The sequence below is a fragment of the Pyrus communis genome, chromosome 3, assembly GCF_041283825.1.
Source record: "Pyrus communis isolate YQ-2024b chromosome 3, ASM4128382v1, whole genome shotgun sequence".
Lineage (NCBI taxonomy): Eukaryota > Viridiplantae > Streptophyta > Magnoliopsida > Rosales > Rosaceae > Pyrus > Pyrus communis.
Genome location: NC_142567.1, coordinates 3,901,751 through 3,922,057, shown reverse-complemented (window position 1 = coordinate 3,922,057; position 20,307 = coordinate 3,901,751). Strand labels below are relative to the sequence as shown.

The window sequence follows — 20,307 nt, the reverse complement described above, 5'->3', positions numbered from 1 at the left end:
ACACAAGTTACGTGGTGTATTATTTTATATGTTGTAATAAGCGTGAACGACGAATCAACTGGTTATCATTTAAGTGAAATAGTAATGTTACGTGACTGTGTTCCAAGTACACATAAAAGTTACGCCAAAATTTATGTTTGCCAACAAGAAAACTAGAAAGTGAAAATATCAAAGCTTTGGCTTCTCCTCTACGAACCCTAACTTGTACAGCAAACACACAGTTTGGTGTGTTAGCTCATCTCCTCTATTTCATACACACTATCCCACAAATATCCCATTTTCTCTCTCACTTCCACTCCTCCCCGCAATATGGAGTTGCCTGTGAAAATGCCGGTTTCCGGCAGCCATATAACACCATACAGAATTGAAACCAGAAACTTGTGCTACAAACTATCGACCCGATTTTACGAAATGAAGCACCTGTGTTGCAGTGACAGTTCCAGGACTGTTCCGAAGTTCATCTTGAAGGATGTGAGTTGTGAAGCAAGGCCTGCAGAGATCACTGCAATTGCTGGCCCTAGTGGGGCTGGAAAAACCACACTGCTAGATATTCTTGCTGGGAAGATATCCCCAAAGAAAATGGGTGGTCAGGTGCTGGTGAATGATCAGCCTATGGACACGAAAAGTTTCCGCAGAATGTCGGGCTATGTCACACAGGATGATGCCCTATTTCCGTTACTTACAGTTGAAGAAACGCTCGTGTACAGTGCTCTATTGAGGCTTCCTGGTGGGAGAAAAGAGGCTGCAGATAAAGTGAGGAAGCTGATGAAGGAGCTCGGGCTGGAACATGTCGCGGGTTCAAGAATCGGTTGGGGATCAAACAATGGGATTTCAGGTGGTGAAAGGCGCAGGGTTTCGATTGGAGTTGATTTAGTTCATGATCCAGCTGTGGTTTTGATTGATGAACCAACTTCAGGGTTGGATTCTGCCTCAGCTTTCCATGTAGTCTCATTGCTCAAAACAATGGTGTTCAATCAGGGTAAAACTATCGTTCTGACCATTCACCAACCAGGTTTTCGAATCCTAGAGATGTTCGATCGCATTGTTTTGCTTTCGAATGGAGCTGTCATGCACAATGGATCACTACATCTTCTCAAACAAAGGCTCAATTTTGCTGGCCATCGTATCCCCAACCATGTCAACTTGCTCGAATTCGCCATTGATGTTATCAAGAGCTTGGAGGGTACACAAACTACAGAAGCCTTGCACAACCAATGTTTCAGGCCTCTGGAACAAAGGTTTGTATGCTCTAATAACTTGGAAAAGAAGCTTCTAGTCTACCCGAATTCTCGTCCCCGGGAAGTTGTTATACTAGGGCAAAGATTTTGTAGCAACATATTTAGAACCAATCAATTGTTTGTCACAAGAGTCATACAAGCCTTGGTAGCTGGATTCGTACTCGGAAGCATTTTCTTTAATGATGGAAGGGAAAAAGGGAGCATTGCCTTGCAAACACAAACTGGATTTTTCGCCTTCAGCCTCACTTTCTTGCTGTCTTCCACCACAGAAGGCCTACCGATTTTCTTACAAGAGCGAAGAATACTAATGAGTGAGACTTCCAGGGGAGCCTATAGAGTTTCCTCCTATGTCATAGCAAACACCCTCATTTTTCTCCCCTTCCTTTTGATGGTCTGTTTTTTGTTCACTGCACCGGTTTACTGGCTAGTCGGATTGAGGAGGGACATTGATGGATTCCTCTACTTCTCTCTGGTGGTCTGGATGGTTCTTCTGATGTCCAATTCTGTTGTGGCCTGCTTCAGTGCTCTCGTGCCGAACTTCATCATGGGCAGTTCCCTGATTTCTGGGCTCATGGGAGCTTTCTTTCTCTTTTCGGGCTACTTCATTTCGAAGGACAGACTCCCACGCTACTGGATGTTCATGCACTACTTGTCTCTTTTCAAGTACCCGTTCGAGTGCTTTATGATAAATGAGTATGGAGGAGAGCAGGGAAGGAGATGCATTCAACAGATTGACAAGGAAGGATGCAATCTTTTCGGGGACGGATTCTTGAGACAGCAGGGTTTGAAAGATGCACAGAAATGGAGCAATTTAGGTGTGATGCTGGGTTTCGTAATTGGTTATAGAGTGCTTTGCTTTCTCATTCTGTGGTGCAGATGCTGCAGAAATAGAAACTAGCTAGCTATATATACTTACACAAAAGATAAACAATCACTTGTGCTGTTTCTGTTTCAAATTCTTTTGAATAATTCTTTGAGGATGATCAAACTATAGTATCGTCTTCGCACGAAAATGTTCAGCTTTCATGAAATATTAACCATAACATCCAGTTTCGATTTGATTGATGTTTCGAGTTTTCGTATGCCTTTGAAACATGTTGATTCACGCCGAGTCCACTCCGAAAGTTCTACTTTTTATCCCGTTTCAAAGTTCATGGATAGTACATTATCCATAACAAAACATTATCCAGAAAAATAGTTCTTGCACAAACAGATGCTGCCATGAGAGGGAGAAGGCTTTTGCGAGGATGTTTCTGCTGCGGGAGAGGACAGAAGGCTAGAACAGCCCAGTTAAAAGATGACGTGTGTTTAATTTGACAACCAGTTTTTATTTCTTGATCACATTTCGATCCATATGATTCATTGAAAAATGAGTAAATAATGTGGATTTTGCCTACGACAATTCGAAAGAAACTGTTTTGGGACGACAATGGGGCAATGCCGACACAATACCTGGACTCGAAGAAAAGGATGAAAGAATTGTATATAAAGTCGAGCTTTCTTCACACACCAAAAAAACTGAAATTTGATTGACTACAAACATTTTACACCTGAAAAGTATGGCTAGTTCTTTGGAAGACATTCGTGGAAACAGCTTATTTGCAAAGTAAGGGTAAGGTTGTGTACAATAGACGTTTCACTCCAACCCTCGCAAAGCGGGGAGCCTTTGTTGGCTTGGGGTCGCTCTTTCACTTGTTTCCCTAAACAAACTAGAAGAATTATTATGCCTACAGCCTGACCAAACCAGAGGGAATACGAAAACTGGATTCTGCCTGCCCTAATTGCTTCGGTCATATATAGAATTGAAGGTCATAGTAGCAAATGATGTGGTGGCGGTCTCTGATGAAGATGATGAATTGATAAACCTCCCTGAGTCGGATATCGTGTGAGATGGATTTCTTGCTTTGGCCTTTTCTCTCTCGCATTCTCTCTGCTCCATAAATTCAGAAAGCAGTCCTGGTTTCGATATCAGCCCCTCATTCACATCTAATGCACCCGTCAGCATTTGAACAACAGTAGACATGGATGGTCGGAGCTTGGGCATGTCTTGAATGCAGAGAAGGCCAATCTTTAGGAATCTGCAAGCCTCCTCAACGTCGAAGTCTCTATTCAATGATGCATCTACTAAATCCACCAGCTGCCCCTTCTGATGGTGTTCCCACGCCTGCAACAGGAACTTGGATTTCATAAGTCTGCTCAAGGTTCTAGTAATTGCAAAGTTATTATTCAATACATGTTTCAACAAGAGATGATGACTAGCTGGGGCACGTAGCTATCTAAAACAAGAAAAGCAGAAGTTTAGAGGAATAATTGAAAATAAATGCGAAGTTGCAAGGAATACACATTTGATGCTCATGCTATAAACTAGCGCTTCAAGCATTCACTTGATCAAAAATTTGTATGGCAGGTTCATCAAGGTTCATCACCCCTGCGCATGTTATTGTTATAAATCGTTGATCGTTTATTTAGCATTACTCTAATTTATTGAACAAGGAAAAGCTACAAACCAGTCCAAAAGCTTCAATTTAGTCATGGAATGCAATATTACAGAAAGGTCCATACCCGTGCCAGAAGATATTGTTCTTTGGGTGGTAAATGTCTGTTTGTGTTACACCTCCCACAAACAATTTCCAACAGTAAAATGCCAAAACTGTAGATGTCTGATTTCCTTGTCACTTGACTTCGTATCGCATACTCAGGCGCCAAGTAGCCTCTGCAGAAATCAAACAGGGAACCAAACATGTCAATATGATTACAAGTAATTTGATAAATGTAAAAAAGAGAAAGTAGAGAGAGAGGGGGAGAGAGAAGTGAAAATTTATGGGCTGGACATCAATGAGTTACATTCTCAGATAAACTTATTGAAAGAGACTAGCATTGGAAATGGCAAACTTACGTTGTTCCAGCAACACGAGTGCTAAGATGGGTCAAGTTAGGTGCAATAAACTTTGCAAGACCAAAATCTGAAATTTTTGGTGAGAGGTCTTTATCAAGGAGAATATTGCTTGCTTTAATGTCTCTGTGAATAATATGAGGGCTAACCTCCTCATGGAGATAAGCGAGCCCCCTTGCAACACCAATGCAAATTTTACACCTTGTAGGCCAAGTAAATTGGATACTGCTGTAGCCTCTACCTATAAAGTACAGAAGGATGAAGTCCTTACCAATACAAAATCATTCATTCAAATAAGGAACAAGTAACATTGCTTACCAAGAAGTGTTTGTGCTAGGCTATTATTCTCGAGATAGCCATAAACCAATATTCTGTGATCTCCTTCTGCACAGCAACCATATAGCTTGACTAGGTTATCATGTTCAACAGTTGCAATCACCTCTATTTCTGTCAAAAATTCCTGAGACCCTTGACTAGACTCTGTTGACAATACTTTTATAGCCGCCAAAGTGCCATCCTTGAGTGTTCCCTGATCAAACACATTTTGAAATAATTTCTTAGCCCGTAGAGGTAAAAGTAAACAAAAAAGCCTTTAGCACAATTAAGTACTCAAAGACTGAGTATTCCTCAAAACTCATAAGCAAATAACTTTAGGAGCAATTACCTTGTACACGGAGCCAAAGCCTCCCTGACCAATTTTATTTTCTTTACAGAAGTTCTCAGTGGCAATTTGCAGTTCCTTGTAAGTGTACTGTTTGACATTCAAAGCGCCTGAAACCACTGTACCCACAGGAATCTATTAGACTCTTTTTGGTAGATGAAGATAGAATGGTAAACCTCTAACAGAAGTTAAGGTCCCATTTTGTTCAAAATGATGACAACCAAATTCAAGTTAAAGCTAAGACTTACTAACAGCATTTAGTTCAACAGCATGTACATTGAACAAAGTAAACAAAAGAAGATTTCATCCAAAAAAAATATTGAGTGCGTAATAAAAAGCAAAATCAAATAAAACATAAGTAGTTGATTTAGCATGACCATTTGACTTCCTGAAAAGGCCAGGTTGTCCAAGTTCTGAAAGAAGCCTGGTCATCCATAAAAAAGAATGATTATCTGAATGGAAGCAAATTGGTAGTTTGGGCTTTAAGTAGTCGCAGACTTAAAACGGGTTCATAAATCAGTAACGCTAATGAAATTAAAGCGCTTAACATAGAAAATGCTCCTCCCATTTGAAGATCCATGTATGAACTAGAAAAGTCCTCCATCCATTTCACAATTGCACTGAGCAGCTAATTTGACAGATAGCATTGTGCCTAAGTAACTAATATTGACACTGAAAGTATGTGCATAATCTCTATAAAAGGAACGACAGAATAAACACGTGCACAGTCTACCTTTGTCGATTTCAACAGGCCGACTAACAAATGGAGCTTCCTTCTTTTTAAACAAGCAAGAGAAACAAGACATCACCAGCTTTTTATGTTGGCCAATATCACCAATCGATCAAAATCGTTGCCCTGTCAAAGTACACAAGCAAACATAAACTTTTTGTGATGTAACTACAACTGCATTATCTGTTAGATTTAGGAGGAAGACAGATGAGTAATCAGGAATGCATTAGTCATTATTCACTTAGATAAGAAGAAACTCTAAAAAAAAGTGAAACTTATAAACTCAAATTGCAAATCAAGGTGGCCTCTTTAATCTACATGTACTATCTAGCAACTGGTATAGATGAATACCCGCAGCATTGTAAATCATTGTGTAAACTATGATTAAAGATGCTTGCATATGCGCTAGCCACGTGCTTACTGAAACTCACTGTAATTTCAGTAGCAAAGTAAGTTTGCACATCCTCTGTACCACATGATAAGTTTTAACTATAGCCTACACCTGTTTTCTATGAAACATTCAATGCTCCTTACTTAAGGCATCAAAAGACAAAACAAAATAAAAATCCCACCCATCTGAACTGCCAGAAGTTAAGGGGAAACACTAGAGAGATACCCCGACACAGTAAGGTCTGGGACTGCACCGAGTAATGCCATAGACTCTTATGCCCCATAAGATCAATCAGAAGTTCAGTTCTCTAGCCGAGTCCTTCAGTTCAATCGATTATCAATACTTACACCAACTACTAATGTAATTCAAGGAAAATGGACCCAACTCCGCATTAACACGAAACTTCCTGCATCCCTCAATACTTTAGGCCTAAAATCGGAATTCGATAATCAAATGCTACAATTCAGCTCATGGCAGCTTAGCAACTAGCAGAGGCTAGAATTAGAAACATGGTTTCATGATAGGAATTTGGAAAGAAATTATTTGTCAGCCAATGAAATGTGATTGTGTAGTCAACTATCCTTCTGATTGTCATTGCACTCAATTATAAGACAAACAAAACAGAAGACATCTATCGTTTTGACCAACTTTCAAATTAAAAAGTCAACCTAGGCGGCACCAAAATTGAAATTGCAGAAGAAGAAGAAGAAGAATTTGCTTCAACATTAATTACCTTACAAATTGGCAATCCAATTGCACTTGGGTTTTGCTAATATTTCAAACTTGAAGTATCCCTCTGCAGAAGAGAAACTAAAACCAACGTAATAAGAATATTTGGATTGGTCAGAATATGATATTTCCATATTTTTTTTCGGAAGCATAGCAACTGTAAAGAGAAACCCACCATTCTTTTGGGTTGAAGAACCCAGCTGAGGCCGCAAACAGATCCAAAAGCCTATCTTTCTTCTCGTTCTCTCCAATGGATAAATCAGAAAGTAAAAAAGTCTTGGCTTTTCTTACATTTTCTCAGCTCCCAAACGCAAAACTGCATGTAAAACCCAGATAAAATGCAAGGTTTTCACATCGACTGTGGTGACTGCAACAGAAATGAAGAGAGAGATATGGACAAAATAAATTTATGAAATTGGATGCTAAATTTTGATTATATATGATAAATTCTACTGGTAATGTTTGGAATTGACTATTCTTCCTTTTGGCATTGACTTGCAGGCACACGGTTTGGAAATGGTATGGAATTTTCGTTTTCTTAATTTTTGGGTTTTCCTTCCACGAGAATGCTTGAAATCGTTTCCAACTTTTTAAATATAATAAACAAGTTGTACTTAAAAATTAAAATCTTGTTCGACTCTCAAACGTATTATTTTTCTATTTAGACAATTTTACACAATGATATTATAGTTAAGTTGTACGAATGCGAACTATGATAAGTAGTTGAGTGAAAAGTGCAAACATCAGTTTCGTAAAAGAAACGAAAGGTCCTAAGTTTGATACTTTGTAAGATGCGAATCTGTTTAATCGTAACAATAGGTAGGATGCAATTCTCAACTAGCTTCCTTTGGATAAAACAATGATAAATAATTATGGTTTCCCGCCAATTATTCTCCTTTTAAAAGAGGAAACAAATGTATGCTATAGTAAACTTATCATGTGGAATCTCATTAAGTAACACCTGATTAACCGTTGAAGTTAAAATACCTCAATTAGTCCTATTGCAAGTGTTATCACCAACCAACTCTTATGCAAACACACGTTGAAATTATACTATAAGACATGGAATGTCGTTAAGTGACACCTCAATAACCTGTTATAAAATTTAATTCTTTACGTATAAGGAGTTACAAAATTATTTACATGTACACCCAGGCAATTCATTCTTTTTATCATTATCTAAATTTTATTATAAAAATTGTATTTAATTTGAAAACATGACTATGCTTGTAAGTAACATTCTAAAAAATAAAAGCAACGGTAAAAAGTCATCAGAAAATTTGACAAAAACCCATGCAGGTGATTAATCATTGTAAACTGAAAGGAGACAAAAAACAGTTGGATCCTTTTTGACCCAAAAATAGTATCGTGACAGGGAGCCGCCAACTTGATGCTAATTTATTAGTTTCTTGACCGAGAGACCCTGAATGAAGAGTGCCCAATACAAATTACAATAAGTAAGGCTGTAAAAGCGCTAGGTGCTAATTGAACGGCGTGGCTTAGGCTGTTTTTTAATTTAATTAAATTTATTGTACAGAATATAAATGAATGATTACTTATAGTTATAAAATATGTAATTGTAGAGGTATAATATCTACGCACTCTATTTTACTTTTCTCACACATTTTTTGTTTTCGACCATCGGATCGAATAAATTGAAGAAGATCAACGGACAAAAATTAACAAGAAATGTGTGAGAAGTAAAAAAGGATGTGTGGATAGCACATCCCTAATTGTATTGAGATATATAAATTGTAAAATAGAATGAGATATAAATTAAAAAGTATTAGAACATATTGAAAACATGAGAAACAAGAATTATCATCCAAGTATTCAACAAGTTTCTTATAATTTATTGAAAAAAATAAAATGCAAAAATAAAAGTTATCTTTTTTCTGTCTAAGCGAGAGTCGTGATTTATGCGGGCACCTAAGCAGATCTAGACACTCTTTCTGAAAGTTCTAATGCCTAGGGATTAATAGAAGCGGTGGCCAACCGTCTAGCGCCTAAGCAGGGTCTAGACGGCTCTAGGTGGAGAAATTGAGAACAATGACGATAAGCAAGCTCAATAAAAATTGAGGATAGCCAAAAACTCAATCAGCAGAAATATAAAAGATGAAATAAAAATTAAAGATCTACAGGATAGAGATCTAGTTTGTCTAAAGACAAAAGACAGTGATAAACACCAAGGAATCGGCATACAACTTCAGAAATATGATGAAGAACGCCGAGAAAACAAAGCTAAGCTACTAAAAATGAGAAGCAGATAAAAAACAAGAAATAAATGGGGATTGCCAACTATCCCAACCAAAGGAAGGGGTCGGCGACGAGATCCAATATGTGCGAGAGGGAGTAGGATTTTTTTTCCTCGTATTACCATTCATTTTCATCTTCTCCTCTCACATTCTTTTTTTTTTTTTTTTTTTTTTGTTTTATTCTTTATATAAAAAAAATTCAAAACAATATGCAAACGTGGCGTAGTCGCAGCCGTTTAAATATTAAAAGATGAAAAAAGAAAAGATTAGGAGGGAAGAGAATCATACTCCATGAGAGAGAGTAGGCAGGAGCAATGTTAGTAAACAATATCCAATAAAATCAATTGAACCGAACTTTTTTTTTTTTTTTTTCAGATAATTGAACTAAGAGATGTTAAAATGACAGTCTCTGGTATTTAAAATGCTTCACCATTTTGCTACTTTCACTTTATATATAAAGAAGAGATGTTAGCCGCCGCCAAAAGCGTCATCCGAAATCTTGAAACATCTTTCGAACGAAGACTTTTGACCACTTTGTAAAAAAAATAATTAGGAAAAGTATTTTCCCACATATCCCAAATGTCGTTGAGGGCTCCTAACCTGTTAATTTAAAAAGAGGACATGTTATCTAGAAAATATGAATTTTCTCTACTAATTAATCACGTGTGAACAATTTTAAACTTCAACTAGCTAGCCACCAATGGTAGCCAACCATGAGTAACACCATGACATATTCTTTGTTTTTATTAAAGTAATTGAGTAACATTTTCTGACTAAATAATTTTTATGTTTGGTTGTTAAATTATTTGAGTAATCAACCGCGTAATATGATTAACCTATCACAACAAAACATGTCAAAATGTTAAATCAAATTATATTTATAATCATTAGCTATTAGTCTAGTCAGAGCCAACCTTGAATAAGCGCAAATAGTGCCACCTCACTGGCTCCAAATTAGAAAGACGCCCCTCATTTTTTATTTTTTTTGCATGCATTTATATATATATATATATATATATATTTTAAATGTGTAGATAGTTTACAAAATGAGTTGTTAGCGTGTCTTTGTCCTTATGCTACTTTATATCCTCCTGGAAGTGGTTTTGAAACCTGCCACAACTGTTTTTTCATTTTTATTTACTTCTTTATAACTAAATGCATGAATTTTAACAAAAAAATTCGAGCCATGAACCTCTTAAAATTAATGGAAAACAACAATACACCGTAACATCAATTGTTTTGATAAAATTGTTTGTCCTATACAATTTATAGAAAATGCAATTGAAGAGAAAATAACTATCACAGCATTATTTTGGATTTTCGATTTACTTTCATACGTGATCGGCCCTGAGTCTAATAATATTTCATCGTCAAATTACCGATAATGCTTAGTTGTCAAGTTGTTAAACATCAAGTTCTTTTCATGGGTTTTTTTATTTAAATTTATTATATTATCCTTTTTTGAGAAGATTTTTATTTTTGTAAAGTCCATTTTTGAGAAGATGACGCTTAGCAGACACTTTCTTTGATAATTCAATGCAAAACACGTCAAACATCAATGTTCCTGGATTGTTTTCTTCTGTCTGTTAGGAGATTGGAAGTTAGTGTTTCTAATTTAGTTCCACAATTTCCAACAAAATAAATTCACTTATCCACAGTCTTCCGGCTCTCAAAAAAGTGAACTGCTGGTTCTTTAAAAGAAGGAAAAAAAAAAAAAACCAGTTTAATTATCATGTCGTTTTTTGTTTTTAATTTTGTATAAGACTGTTGACCCTAAAAATTACAAAACCTACGTGGCGCGCAGGCCGAGTAATTAATAAGCTAACTACGTCCTTCGGTTGAATGCGGGGCGTGCCAACTCGTCGGCCGAGCTCGGCCGAGGAGTAAAATTTGTTGATGTTGCGTTGAGCGCGTTGTTGACTTCTTTATCTTGCGACTGCGGCCGAGGAAGGAACAAATCTCGGCCTTTGGATTCTCGAGCCTGAAGACAAGGCTGCTAGTTCTACGAAGTTCAATATCAAATTCGGCTCTCAAGGTGCCGAATGTAGTAACCTGGTAACACCTCACTTCGCCGAGAAGGCTAATGAGATGACCTCTGCCAATAAGGATTTGAAAATCCTTCTCGACCGAGACTTGGATAGATAACCAGTCGGCCTCGACGCAGTGCTGTTTATCCAAACTGAAGGTGCTTCGGGAACGGCTGATTCTACGGCAACAGTGCTGTTTATCCAAACTGAAGATGTTCGCCGGTTGCCTTCACAGTGCTGTTTATCCAAACTGAAGATGTGTCGGCGGAAAAAAGAAAATAAAAAATCTCAAGATGTTTGAGAGGTTTTGCGCAGGGCAATTGTGTGTTGAATTGGAGGTCCTCTCTATGGTGTTCGCAGCCTTGTATTTATAGAAGCAGATGTGTGGTGCGGCTTCACTTGTGTAGAATTTGATTTTAATTCAAACTCATCAGCTAGAGTCTAGGTCAAAGACTTCTCAAGGTAAGCAACAACCTATCTTTTAGATATCATTTATCTTTAAACGATCCGCTGGATATAGCCAATATTAGGCTTAGATAATCCAATATATATTAAGAGATAATATTATGATTAAAACCACAATATTATTCCTTAATAATTATCTCAACCACTTTATCATCCAACGGTCTAGAACTTTACTCATCTAACGGCCTTGATTGTATGGGCCGATAGCGTAAATTTAGGTCCAAACATTGCCCCCCAGTTTCCTTGAGCTTCGGCCCATAAGCCGAATGGTTAAGGAAATTAAGTCTTTCCAGCCAGTCAGGAGTACCTCGACCACCTACTTATCAGGCCGAGAGAAACCTGTTGCTGTGTTGAGCCGAGAGAACATGATCCTGGCTTCTTTTGACCAAAGAACAACTCATGGTTGAAGAGAAGTGATAAGCAATCATGAACCAAGGTCGAGAAGAATTAGGGGGTAGGAAAAATAATTTGGGGTCAATAGTTCGGCTGAACTTTCTTTTATTCGGCCGAAGAATTGTATTCGACCAAATAGTTTTGTAAAGTGGGCCGAGGCCGAGGCCAAGAAGAATTGGGTGTAGAACCTATATATATATATATATATATCCCATTGTATTCGGCCAAACTTTCTTTTATTCGGCCAAAGAATTGTATTCGGCCATATTTTCTTTTATTCGGCCATATCGTTTTGTAAAGTGGGCCGAGGAACATTAGCTAGATACGTTTCGTGGCCGAGGAACTTCATTGTCGGCCGAGGTCTTAAAGTGGCCGAAGACCATCATCACATATATATGAATCCAAAGCCACAAAAAACAAAATCAAAACTTGGCCCATTGGCTTTGGAATGATGTTGTCGGGCATGCATATTTCTATCACCCTTTTTTTTTTTTTTTTTTTTTTTTTTTTTTTGCCGGGGGCTCAATGCTCATTGCCCCCCCTGTATTTTCTTAAGTATCGGCCAAGAGGCCGAATGGTTAAGAAAGTAATTTAGCACATGGAAATAAAAGTGGCCGAACCATAAATAGGAGGAGGCCAACGATGCTTTATTCCAAGCCGAGATCTTATAATATCAAAATTCTCAAATTGATTTCGCTCTAGGCCAAATAAAGAATTTTCTCCAAATATTTGTAACTTGGTGAAAATTTTTTCATTTTCGGCCGCCGAATGTGTTGAACAATTATTATGCCCCACACGCATAATTTCGGCTTTTAATTCAAACAACTTAGCCGAATGAGATTTCTATATATCGGTGTTATCACTAATAATCATATTGATTGGCGTAGTTTCGGCATCTAAAACCATGTCTCCAATTACCATATCAATTGATGTGGTTTTATGGTCCGAAGTCGTGTATCGGTATTGTTCGTCATTGGAACACTCCTCTAAAGAAACATTTTCTGAGTCAATTCTTGGCTCAGAAACTTGAACATTTTCTTCTAGGCCTACCACACTTTCAGTCTCGACCGAAAAAATAGGTGGCCTTTGTTCCTCGACCAAATTAACAATTTTCTTAAGCCGATGTCTGATTACGGCCGAAGCGGAAAATTGCCCCCCAGTCTTTTCAACCAACCATTCCTCAAACGGAATTGATTTGTAGTCGAAAACGTAAGGAAAATATTTTCCATCTAGCCAGGCATTAAATCGAGCCCTGTCTTCATTTACCCATTGCTCTTGCAGGGCAACATGAGCTTTTATTCTCAACATGTAAGCGAATGACTTTTGCAACTCTTTATGGCCACGAAGAACTTTTTCCACTTCCAAAGATCTTTTCCGTTCTTCATTGTGTTTTTTCAATTCCTCTAGGCGCTTGTACAATCGGCTACGTGGAGCCGGATTGGAATCTTGATATATCATATAAACTTCGTAGTTTTAGCACTGGGTCCCACTGGGCGTGCCAAAATGTTGACCCTAAAAATTACAAAACCTACGTGGCGCGCAGGCCGAGTAATTAATAAGCTAACTACGTCCTTCGGTTGAATGCGGGGCGTGCCAACTCGTCGGCCGAGCTCGGCCGAGGAGTAAAATTTGTTGATGTTGCGTTGAGCGCGTTGTTGACTTCTTTATCTTGCGACTGCGGCCGAGGAAGGAACAAATCTCGGCCTTTGGATTCTCGAGCCTGAAGACAAGGCTGCTAGTTCTACGAAGTTCAATATCAAATTCGGCTCTCAAGGTGCCGAATGTAGTAACCTGGTAACACCTCACTTCGCCGAGAAGGCTAATGAGATGACCTCTGCCAATAAGGATTTGAAAATCCTTCTCGACCGAGACTTGGATAGATAACCAGTCGGCCTCGACGCAGTGCTGTTTATCCAAACTGAAGGTGCTTCGGGAACGGCTGATTCTACGGCAACAGTGCTGTTTATCCAAACTGAAGATGTTCGCCGGTTGCCTTCACAGTGCTGTTTATCCAAACTGAAGATGTGTCGGCGGAAAAAAGAAAATAAAAAATCTCAAGATGTTTGAGAGGTTTTGCGCAGGGCAATTGTGTGTTGAATTGGAGGTCCTCTCTATGGTGTTCGCAGCCTTGTATTTATAGAAGCAGATGTGTGGTGCGGCTTCACTTGTGTAGAATTTGATTTTAATTCAAACTCATGATAGGAGCATATTCATGCGACTTAAATGGCTTGTTCTCGTGCATTTACGTTATGTTTCTTTAGTTATTTTAGTACTTTAAGCTATTTTCGTGTGTTTGTAGGCCGAAAGGGCTAAAGGAGCAAAAAGATGCATTTTGGAGACTTTTGGAGCACTTTTGGGCTAAGGATGGATAGCTTATGCTTGGAGCCAAAGTGTTGGACGAAATTGAAAACCTAATTGAAGACCAAAGTGTTGGAACCTTGTTCCCTTTAGTTTTAGGATATTTAAACCTTTCCTATATCCTTAGTCGTGCATAACATTCCAACATTCCACTCCTTCATTCACCACTTATCATATCATACACTCATCTTATCATCACCACATATCATTCATTTATTACTTATCATATCATTCATTCATCTACATATCAATAACCACTTATCTTATCACTCAACATATCATTCACTTATCACTTATCTTATCATTCACTTACCACTCAACATATCACTCAACATATCATACACTTATCATTTATCATACTCATAATTATCTACACATTACAACCTAAAACACATGCACATTCACCCACATGCACAAACACACATTATTGCCGTGCACATTCCATTGCACTCCTCCTTTCATTTTCAGCCACATTCCACATGCATTTGCACATGCATTCCCTCACCAAGAAATCATTCAACACATGCATTCACTCTTTAATCCACATGCATTCACACAAACATTCACATGCAAACACAAGCTTTAACCAACAAACAAAACAGCCAACACATGCACCATTACACTATTGCCGTGAGTTTCATTCCATTTCCAACATCTTCACATGCATTTCCAGCTTTCACATGCCTTCACATTCATTTCCAAACAATAATCACTTCAAATCACATGCACAAACATGCATTTTCAGCACCATTACACTATTGCCGTGAGTTTCATTCCATTTCCAACATCTTCACATGCATTTCCAGCTTTGCACATGCATTTCCCTTTCATTTCAAACCCACATGCATCCTTTAATCATTCAAACATGCAGCCACATTCCCTCCTAGCTGCCATGTTCCCCCATTTCACCTATAAATAAGCATCCATTCTTCCACAATTCATTCACTCTTCCATACAAATTTTCATTACACTTCACACCACACAAACACAACCCTTGTGCCGCAAATCCCCTTCCAATCTGTGCAGTTTTTATCCTCCATTTCAGCCACTATCCAACTACTTCCCATCCCTCCAAAACACTTCACATGATCCCCAAAGCTCACCTTAGACCTTGTGCCACAATAACGAAGAAGAAGAGTGCCTAAACGTTCATACAATTCAAGTTTGAGTTGTTGGAATGTTTAGGTGTTTCTTTGATTTCAAAGTTTAAATTCAATTTTCTTTGTTTTGTAATGGAAGAGAAGAGTGCCTAAACGTTCATACAATTCAAGTTTGAGTTGTTGGAATGTTTAGTTGTCTCTTTGATTTCAAGGTTATGAGGAACTAAACCCCCTTTAGCTAGGGGGTGATTCGAAACTATGTTTATATTTGCAATATGAATTGATTACTTTTGGTTGGAATTTCATAAGTTGTGGATTCAATTCGTTTAACTGTTTGATTGATAACGTATTTATGTATGTTCATTGAGATTGCAAGCTTAATTTTCATGCATGAATATGACACTTATAAACAATCGCGTTAAACGAATTCTTGGCATAAGTTTCATGCGTATTCCATAGTAACGAATGCCTCGTCAATGTTTATGATTTCCGTTGGACTTAATGATCTTTGTTGAATGTCTCTATCATGCGTATTCCATAAGTAGGGACTTTGATTAAGAATAATTTGGTTGTAATGCGTATTCCATTCAATCCAATGAATCTAGGGAAATCTGAAAGTTAATTTAAGCGAATCTAATTAACTTGGAGCATTGAGTTTCATAATTTATCGAAAGACCAACCGAAAATCAATCTTGTATTGCAAGTGTAACATGTGTGGAGAAGAACCCCTTGGCTATTCCATCATCCATATTTTCATCACATTCATATTTACGTTTATTCGTTTTACAATTTGCTTAGTTTATTAACTTGTTTTGTTATTTCAATTTTCGTCAAATCAAATTTCCCCCCCCCCCCCTTATTTTGTTAAGTCTTAATCATTTGATTTGTCTTATTTTATGTTTTTAAAGTATTTGGAGTCTTTTGAACTTGTTTTGAGTCTTTTAAGTTTGTCTTAGTGTTTTAAAAGTTAGTTTTATTTATTTAAGTCAAGTGTTTAGCATCCCTAGTTAATCCCCGGTTAGAACGATCCCTACTTACATCATTACTACAATTGTCACAAATAGGGTTTAATTTGTATGCGTATAATGCTCGTATCAAATTTTGGCGCCGTTGCCGGGGATTGGCAAAATTGCTAATCCCTTGTCTCGAGTCTTGTTTAAATTGTTTAGTTTCTATTTTGTTTTAATTTTTTTTTCACCGTGTGTATGTGTTTTGTTTTCTTACTTGTGCCAAGTCTATTAAGTTGGTTATTTATCTTGTTTACTTTTGTGTGTAGGTGCTAGTTTATGACCCGTAGCTCACAACCTGTTCGTGAGCATATCTCCGACTTTGACGGTGATTTCGAGAGAACTTTGAGAAGGAACAAGAAATTGCAAGAGTCTAATCCTCCTAGTCCCGAACCTGAAGTAGAAGAGGAAGCCCCAGATTGGGTTAAAGAAGAAGTACCAACCATGGCCATGGACAATCGAACCATCAAAGAGCTTTCTGCCTCGGGTTTGGCCAATGCAGCCCCTCTTTACATTCAATACCCCGAGGCTGCCCAAGGCAAGACTGATGAATTCGAGTTGAAGTCAAGCTTGTTGCACCACATTCCGAAATACCATGGGCTTTCCATGGAAGATCCCAACAAGCATCTCAAGGAGTTCGAGGTTGTTTGTTCGAGCATGACACCCATAAATGTTGATGGGAACATTCTGATGATAAAGGCTTTTCCATTCTCTCTTGTGGAAAAGGCTAAGGATTGGCTTTATGAATTGGCACCCGGGACCGTTACTTCTTGGGAAAGCATGAAGAGAGCGTTCTTGGAGAAGTTTTTCCCTACTTCAAAAGTCATTCTCTTAAGGAAGAAAATTAGCGGAATCCAACAAAGTCAAGGAGAATCTTTTCCGGCATACTACGAGCGTTTTAAAGTCCTTGTTGCATCATGTCCTCAACATCAAATGAAGGAGGAGCTTCTCCTTCAATACTTCTATGAGGGCCTTCTTCCCATTGAAAGGCAAATGCTCGACGCTTCGGCGGGAGGTGCATTGGTGGACAAAACACCTATGGCAGCCAAGACCCTAATTGCAAACCGTGCTCTAAATGCACAACAATATGAAGGTGTTGGGCAGAGAGACGCCCCACGGCCACATCATGTAAATGAGGTAAGTTCTATTTCCGAATTACAATCCCAAATGGCTAACCTTCAATCTATGTTGTCGCAGTTTGTGGAGGGCCCCAAAGCGCAAGGAGCTACAATCTGTGGTGTATGCTCCATTCAAGGGCATCCATCCGAGACATGCCCTCAATTAATTGAGAACGGAGGGTGGGAATCTGCCAATGCCATGGGCTATGGGAATCAAAACCAACCAAGGAACGACCCATATTCGAACACATATAATCCAGGTTGGAGAGATCACCCAAATTTCAGATGGAGAGATGCACAACAACCTGCCCAACAAAGTGGATTCCGACAACCTCCGGGTTTCTTTCCAAGGCCAATGGCACCACAACCACCTCCTCAAACACAATCATCCCAAACCAACTCAGGTACGTCAATGAATGATGATAAAACATATCAATTATTAACCACAATGGCGCAGGGAATGCAGAACCAAGCAAAGGAGGTGAATGAACTAAAGAAACAAATGGGACAAACGGCCGAATTTTTGGGACAATTTCGTGAGAATGGTAAGTTACCAAGCACTACGGAGGTCAATCCAAAGGGTGGTTCGAATCTGCAAAAGCTATCACCCTAAGAAGTGGAAAAGAAGCGGGAAGCAAAGCAAATGAATCTGCCCAAAGCAAGGAAGATGAGCAATCCGACCCCACGGCGAGTGTAGCACCACCCAAGCCGCAACCATCTAAACCTTCCCATCCGTCCATCTCAGGTAATGTTGTCCCAAATGTTGTGATTTCGAACACTAATCTGCCCAATGTTCCTTTCCCTCGCAGATTTGCACAATCAAAGAAGGAAGAAGCCGAGAAGGACATTCTAGAGACCTTTCGGAAAGTTCAAGTCAATATTCCGCTCCTAGATGCCATAAAGCAAGTGCCCAAATACGCTAAGTTCTTGAAGGAATTATGCACTACAAGGAAGAGGGCGTCACATAAAGAGGTAGTAAGGGTAAGTGAGAACGTTTCCGCTGTATTACAAAGAAAGTTACCACCAAAGTGCAAAGATCCAGGTAGCTTTACAATCCCTTGTATTATTGGTCAAACTAAGTTCGAACATGCTATGTTAGACTTAGGAGCTTCAATTAACGTCATGCCATACTCTATTTATGCTTCAATGAACCTTGGTGAATTGAAAAATGATGGTGTGATTATTCAGTTGGCCGATAGATCTAATGCCTATCCAAAGGGCGTATTGGAAGATGTCTTAGTGCAGGTGAATGATTTGATCTTCCCGGCGGATTTCTATGTCCTTGAAATGGAGGAAACCACCCATGCTTCATCCTTGCCGATTCTTCTTGGGAGGCCATTCATGAAGACGGCCCGAACTAAGATAGACGTGTTTAAAGGCACTTTAACAATGGAATTCGATGGGGAAGTGATTGATTTTAATATTTCTGAAACTATGAGATATCCCGTTGATGACCATTCTTGTTTTTCCATTGATGTTATCGATTCTTTGGCGCAGGTATACCTTGAAGAATTGAACGAGGACGCCCTGGAAACAACCATCACTAAGGCCATAGAGCGCAAAAATGACGGATTTTGGTCAATGCAAGGCCATGGCAAGGAGGAGGAATTCTTTGCCATGGGTTCTAGTGAAGAAATAATTGAGGTTGTGGCAGCCCTTGAGTCATTGCCACAACAATATGGTAAGGTTCCACTCTCACTTTCAAATTCAGTTTCCACTAAGATGCTACCTTCTGTTGTTCAGGCACCATCGCTTGAACTTAAGCCGTTGCCAGACCATTTGAAGTATGTGTTTTTGGGAGAAGGCGAAACATTGCCCGTCATCATTTCATCAAGTCTCACGGCAATGGAGGAGGAGAAGCTTGTGAGGGTGCTGCGAGAGCACAAAACGGCCATAGGGTGGACTTTGGCCGACATTAAAGGAATAAGCCCTACCACATGCATGCACCGTATACTTCTTGAGGAGGGGACTAAGCCATCCCGAGAGGCTCAACGCCGTCTCAACCCTCCGATGATGGAAGTGGTGAAGAAGGAAATAATCAAGCTTTTGGATTGCGGAGTGATCTACCCTATCTCCGATAGCCGTTGGGTCTCTCCAGTTCAAGTCGTTCCCAAGAAGTCCGGAGTAACTGTTATCAAGAATGATGAGAATGAGCTCGTGCCTACACGCATTCAGACTGGATGGCGGGTATGTATCGATTACCGGAAGCTAAATGCCATGACTAGGAAAGATCACTTTCCTTTGCCATTCATCGACCAGATGCTCGAAAGGTTAGCCGGTCATGCTTTTTACTGTTTTCTTGATGGATACTCTGGATATAACCAAATTGTGATAGCCCCGGATGATCAAGAGAAGACCACATTCACATGTCCCTTTGGAACATTTGCTTATCGTCGCATGCCATTTGGCTTATGCAACGCACCGGCCACTTTCCAAAGGTGTATGGTAAGTATATTTTCCGATTTTGTTGAAAAGATCATTGAGGTTTTTATGGATGATTTCAGTGTATTTGGGAGTTCATTTGATAATTGCTTGGATAATCTGACCTTAATTTTGAAACGATGTGTTGAAACTAACCTTGTCTTGAATTGGGAGAAATGTCATTTTATGGTGAAACAAGGTATAGTTTTAGGACATATTGTTTCAGAAAAAGGAATTGAAGTAGATAAATCAAAAATAGACCTTGTACGTCACTTACCCTCTCCTACTTCGGTTAGAGAGGTACGTTCGTTTCTTGGCCATGCAGGGTTCTATAGGCGTTTTATCAAGGACTTCTCCAAGATGTCCAACCCTCTTTGCCGATTGCTTCAAAAAGATGTGCCATTCAAGTTTGATGAAGAGTGTAATTCGGCATTTAACCAACTCAAGGAGAAGCTAGTCTCGGCCCCCATTATTGTACCTCCAGATTGGAGCCTTCCGTTCGAGCTCATGTGCGATGCATC

At 38.9% G+C, this 20,307-nt stretch overlaps 2 protein-coding genes across 3 annotated transcripts; one reads left to right on the top strand and one right to left on the bottom strand.

Annotated features, from left to right (window-relative positions):
* Positions 1-297: 297 nt before the first annotated feature.
* Positions 298-2,313, top strand: LOC137714161 (ABC transporter G family member 10-like). The gene has a single exon (XM_068453438.2). It carries the CDS (start codon positions 310-312, stop codon positions 2,134-2,136), a length of 1,827 nt encoding a protein of 608 aa, XP_068309539.2. The 5' UTR covers positions 298-309; the 3' UTR covers positions 2,137-2,313.
* Positions 2,314-2,735: 422 nt separating this feature from the next.
* Positions 2,736-7,273, bottom strand: LOC137715452 (cold-responsive protein kinase 1). 2 transcript variants are annotated; one of them, XM_068454788.2, is made up of 8 exons: positions 6,818-7,273; positions 6,647-6,709; positions 5,526-5,648; positions 4,796-4,911; positions 4,450-4,660; positions 4,135-4,372; positions 3,801-3,951; positions 2,736-3,402 (listed from the first exon to the last, which is right to left on the bottom strand). In XM_068454788.2, the coding sequence occupies exons 3-8, from the start codon at positions 5,596-5,598 to the stop codon at positions 3,016-3,018; spliced, it is 1,176 nt and encodes a 391-aa protein (XP_068310889.2). In that variant the 5' UTR covers positions 5,599-5,648; positions 6,647-6,709; positions 6,818-7,273; the 3' UTR covers positions 2,736-3,015. The 2 variants fall into 2 exon arrangements, with proteins under 2 accessions (XP_068310889.2, XP_068310888.2); XM_068454787.2 differs by having other exon boundaries at positions 6,647-6,723; positions 6,818-7,240.
* Positions 7,274-20,307: the final 13,034 nt, after the last annotated feature.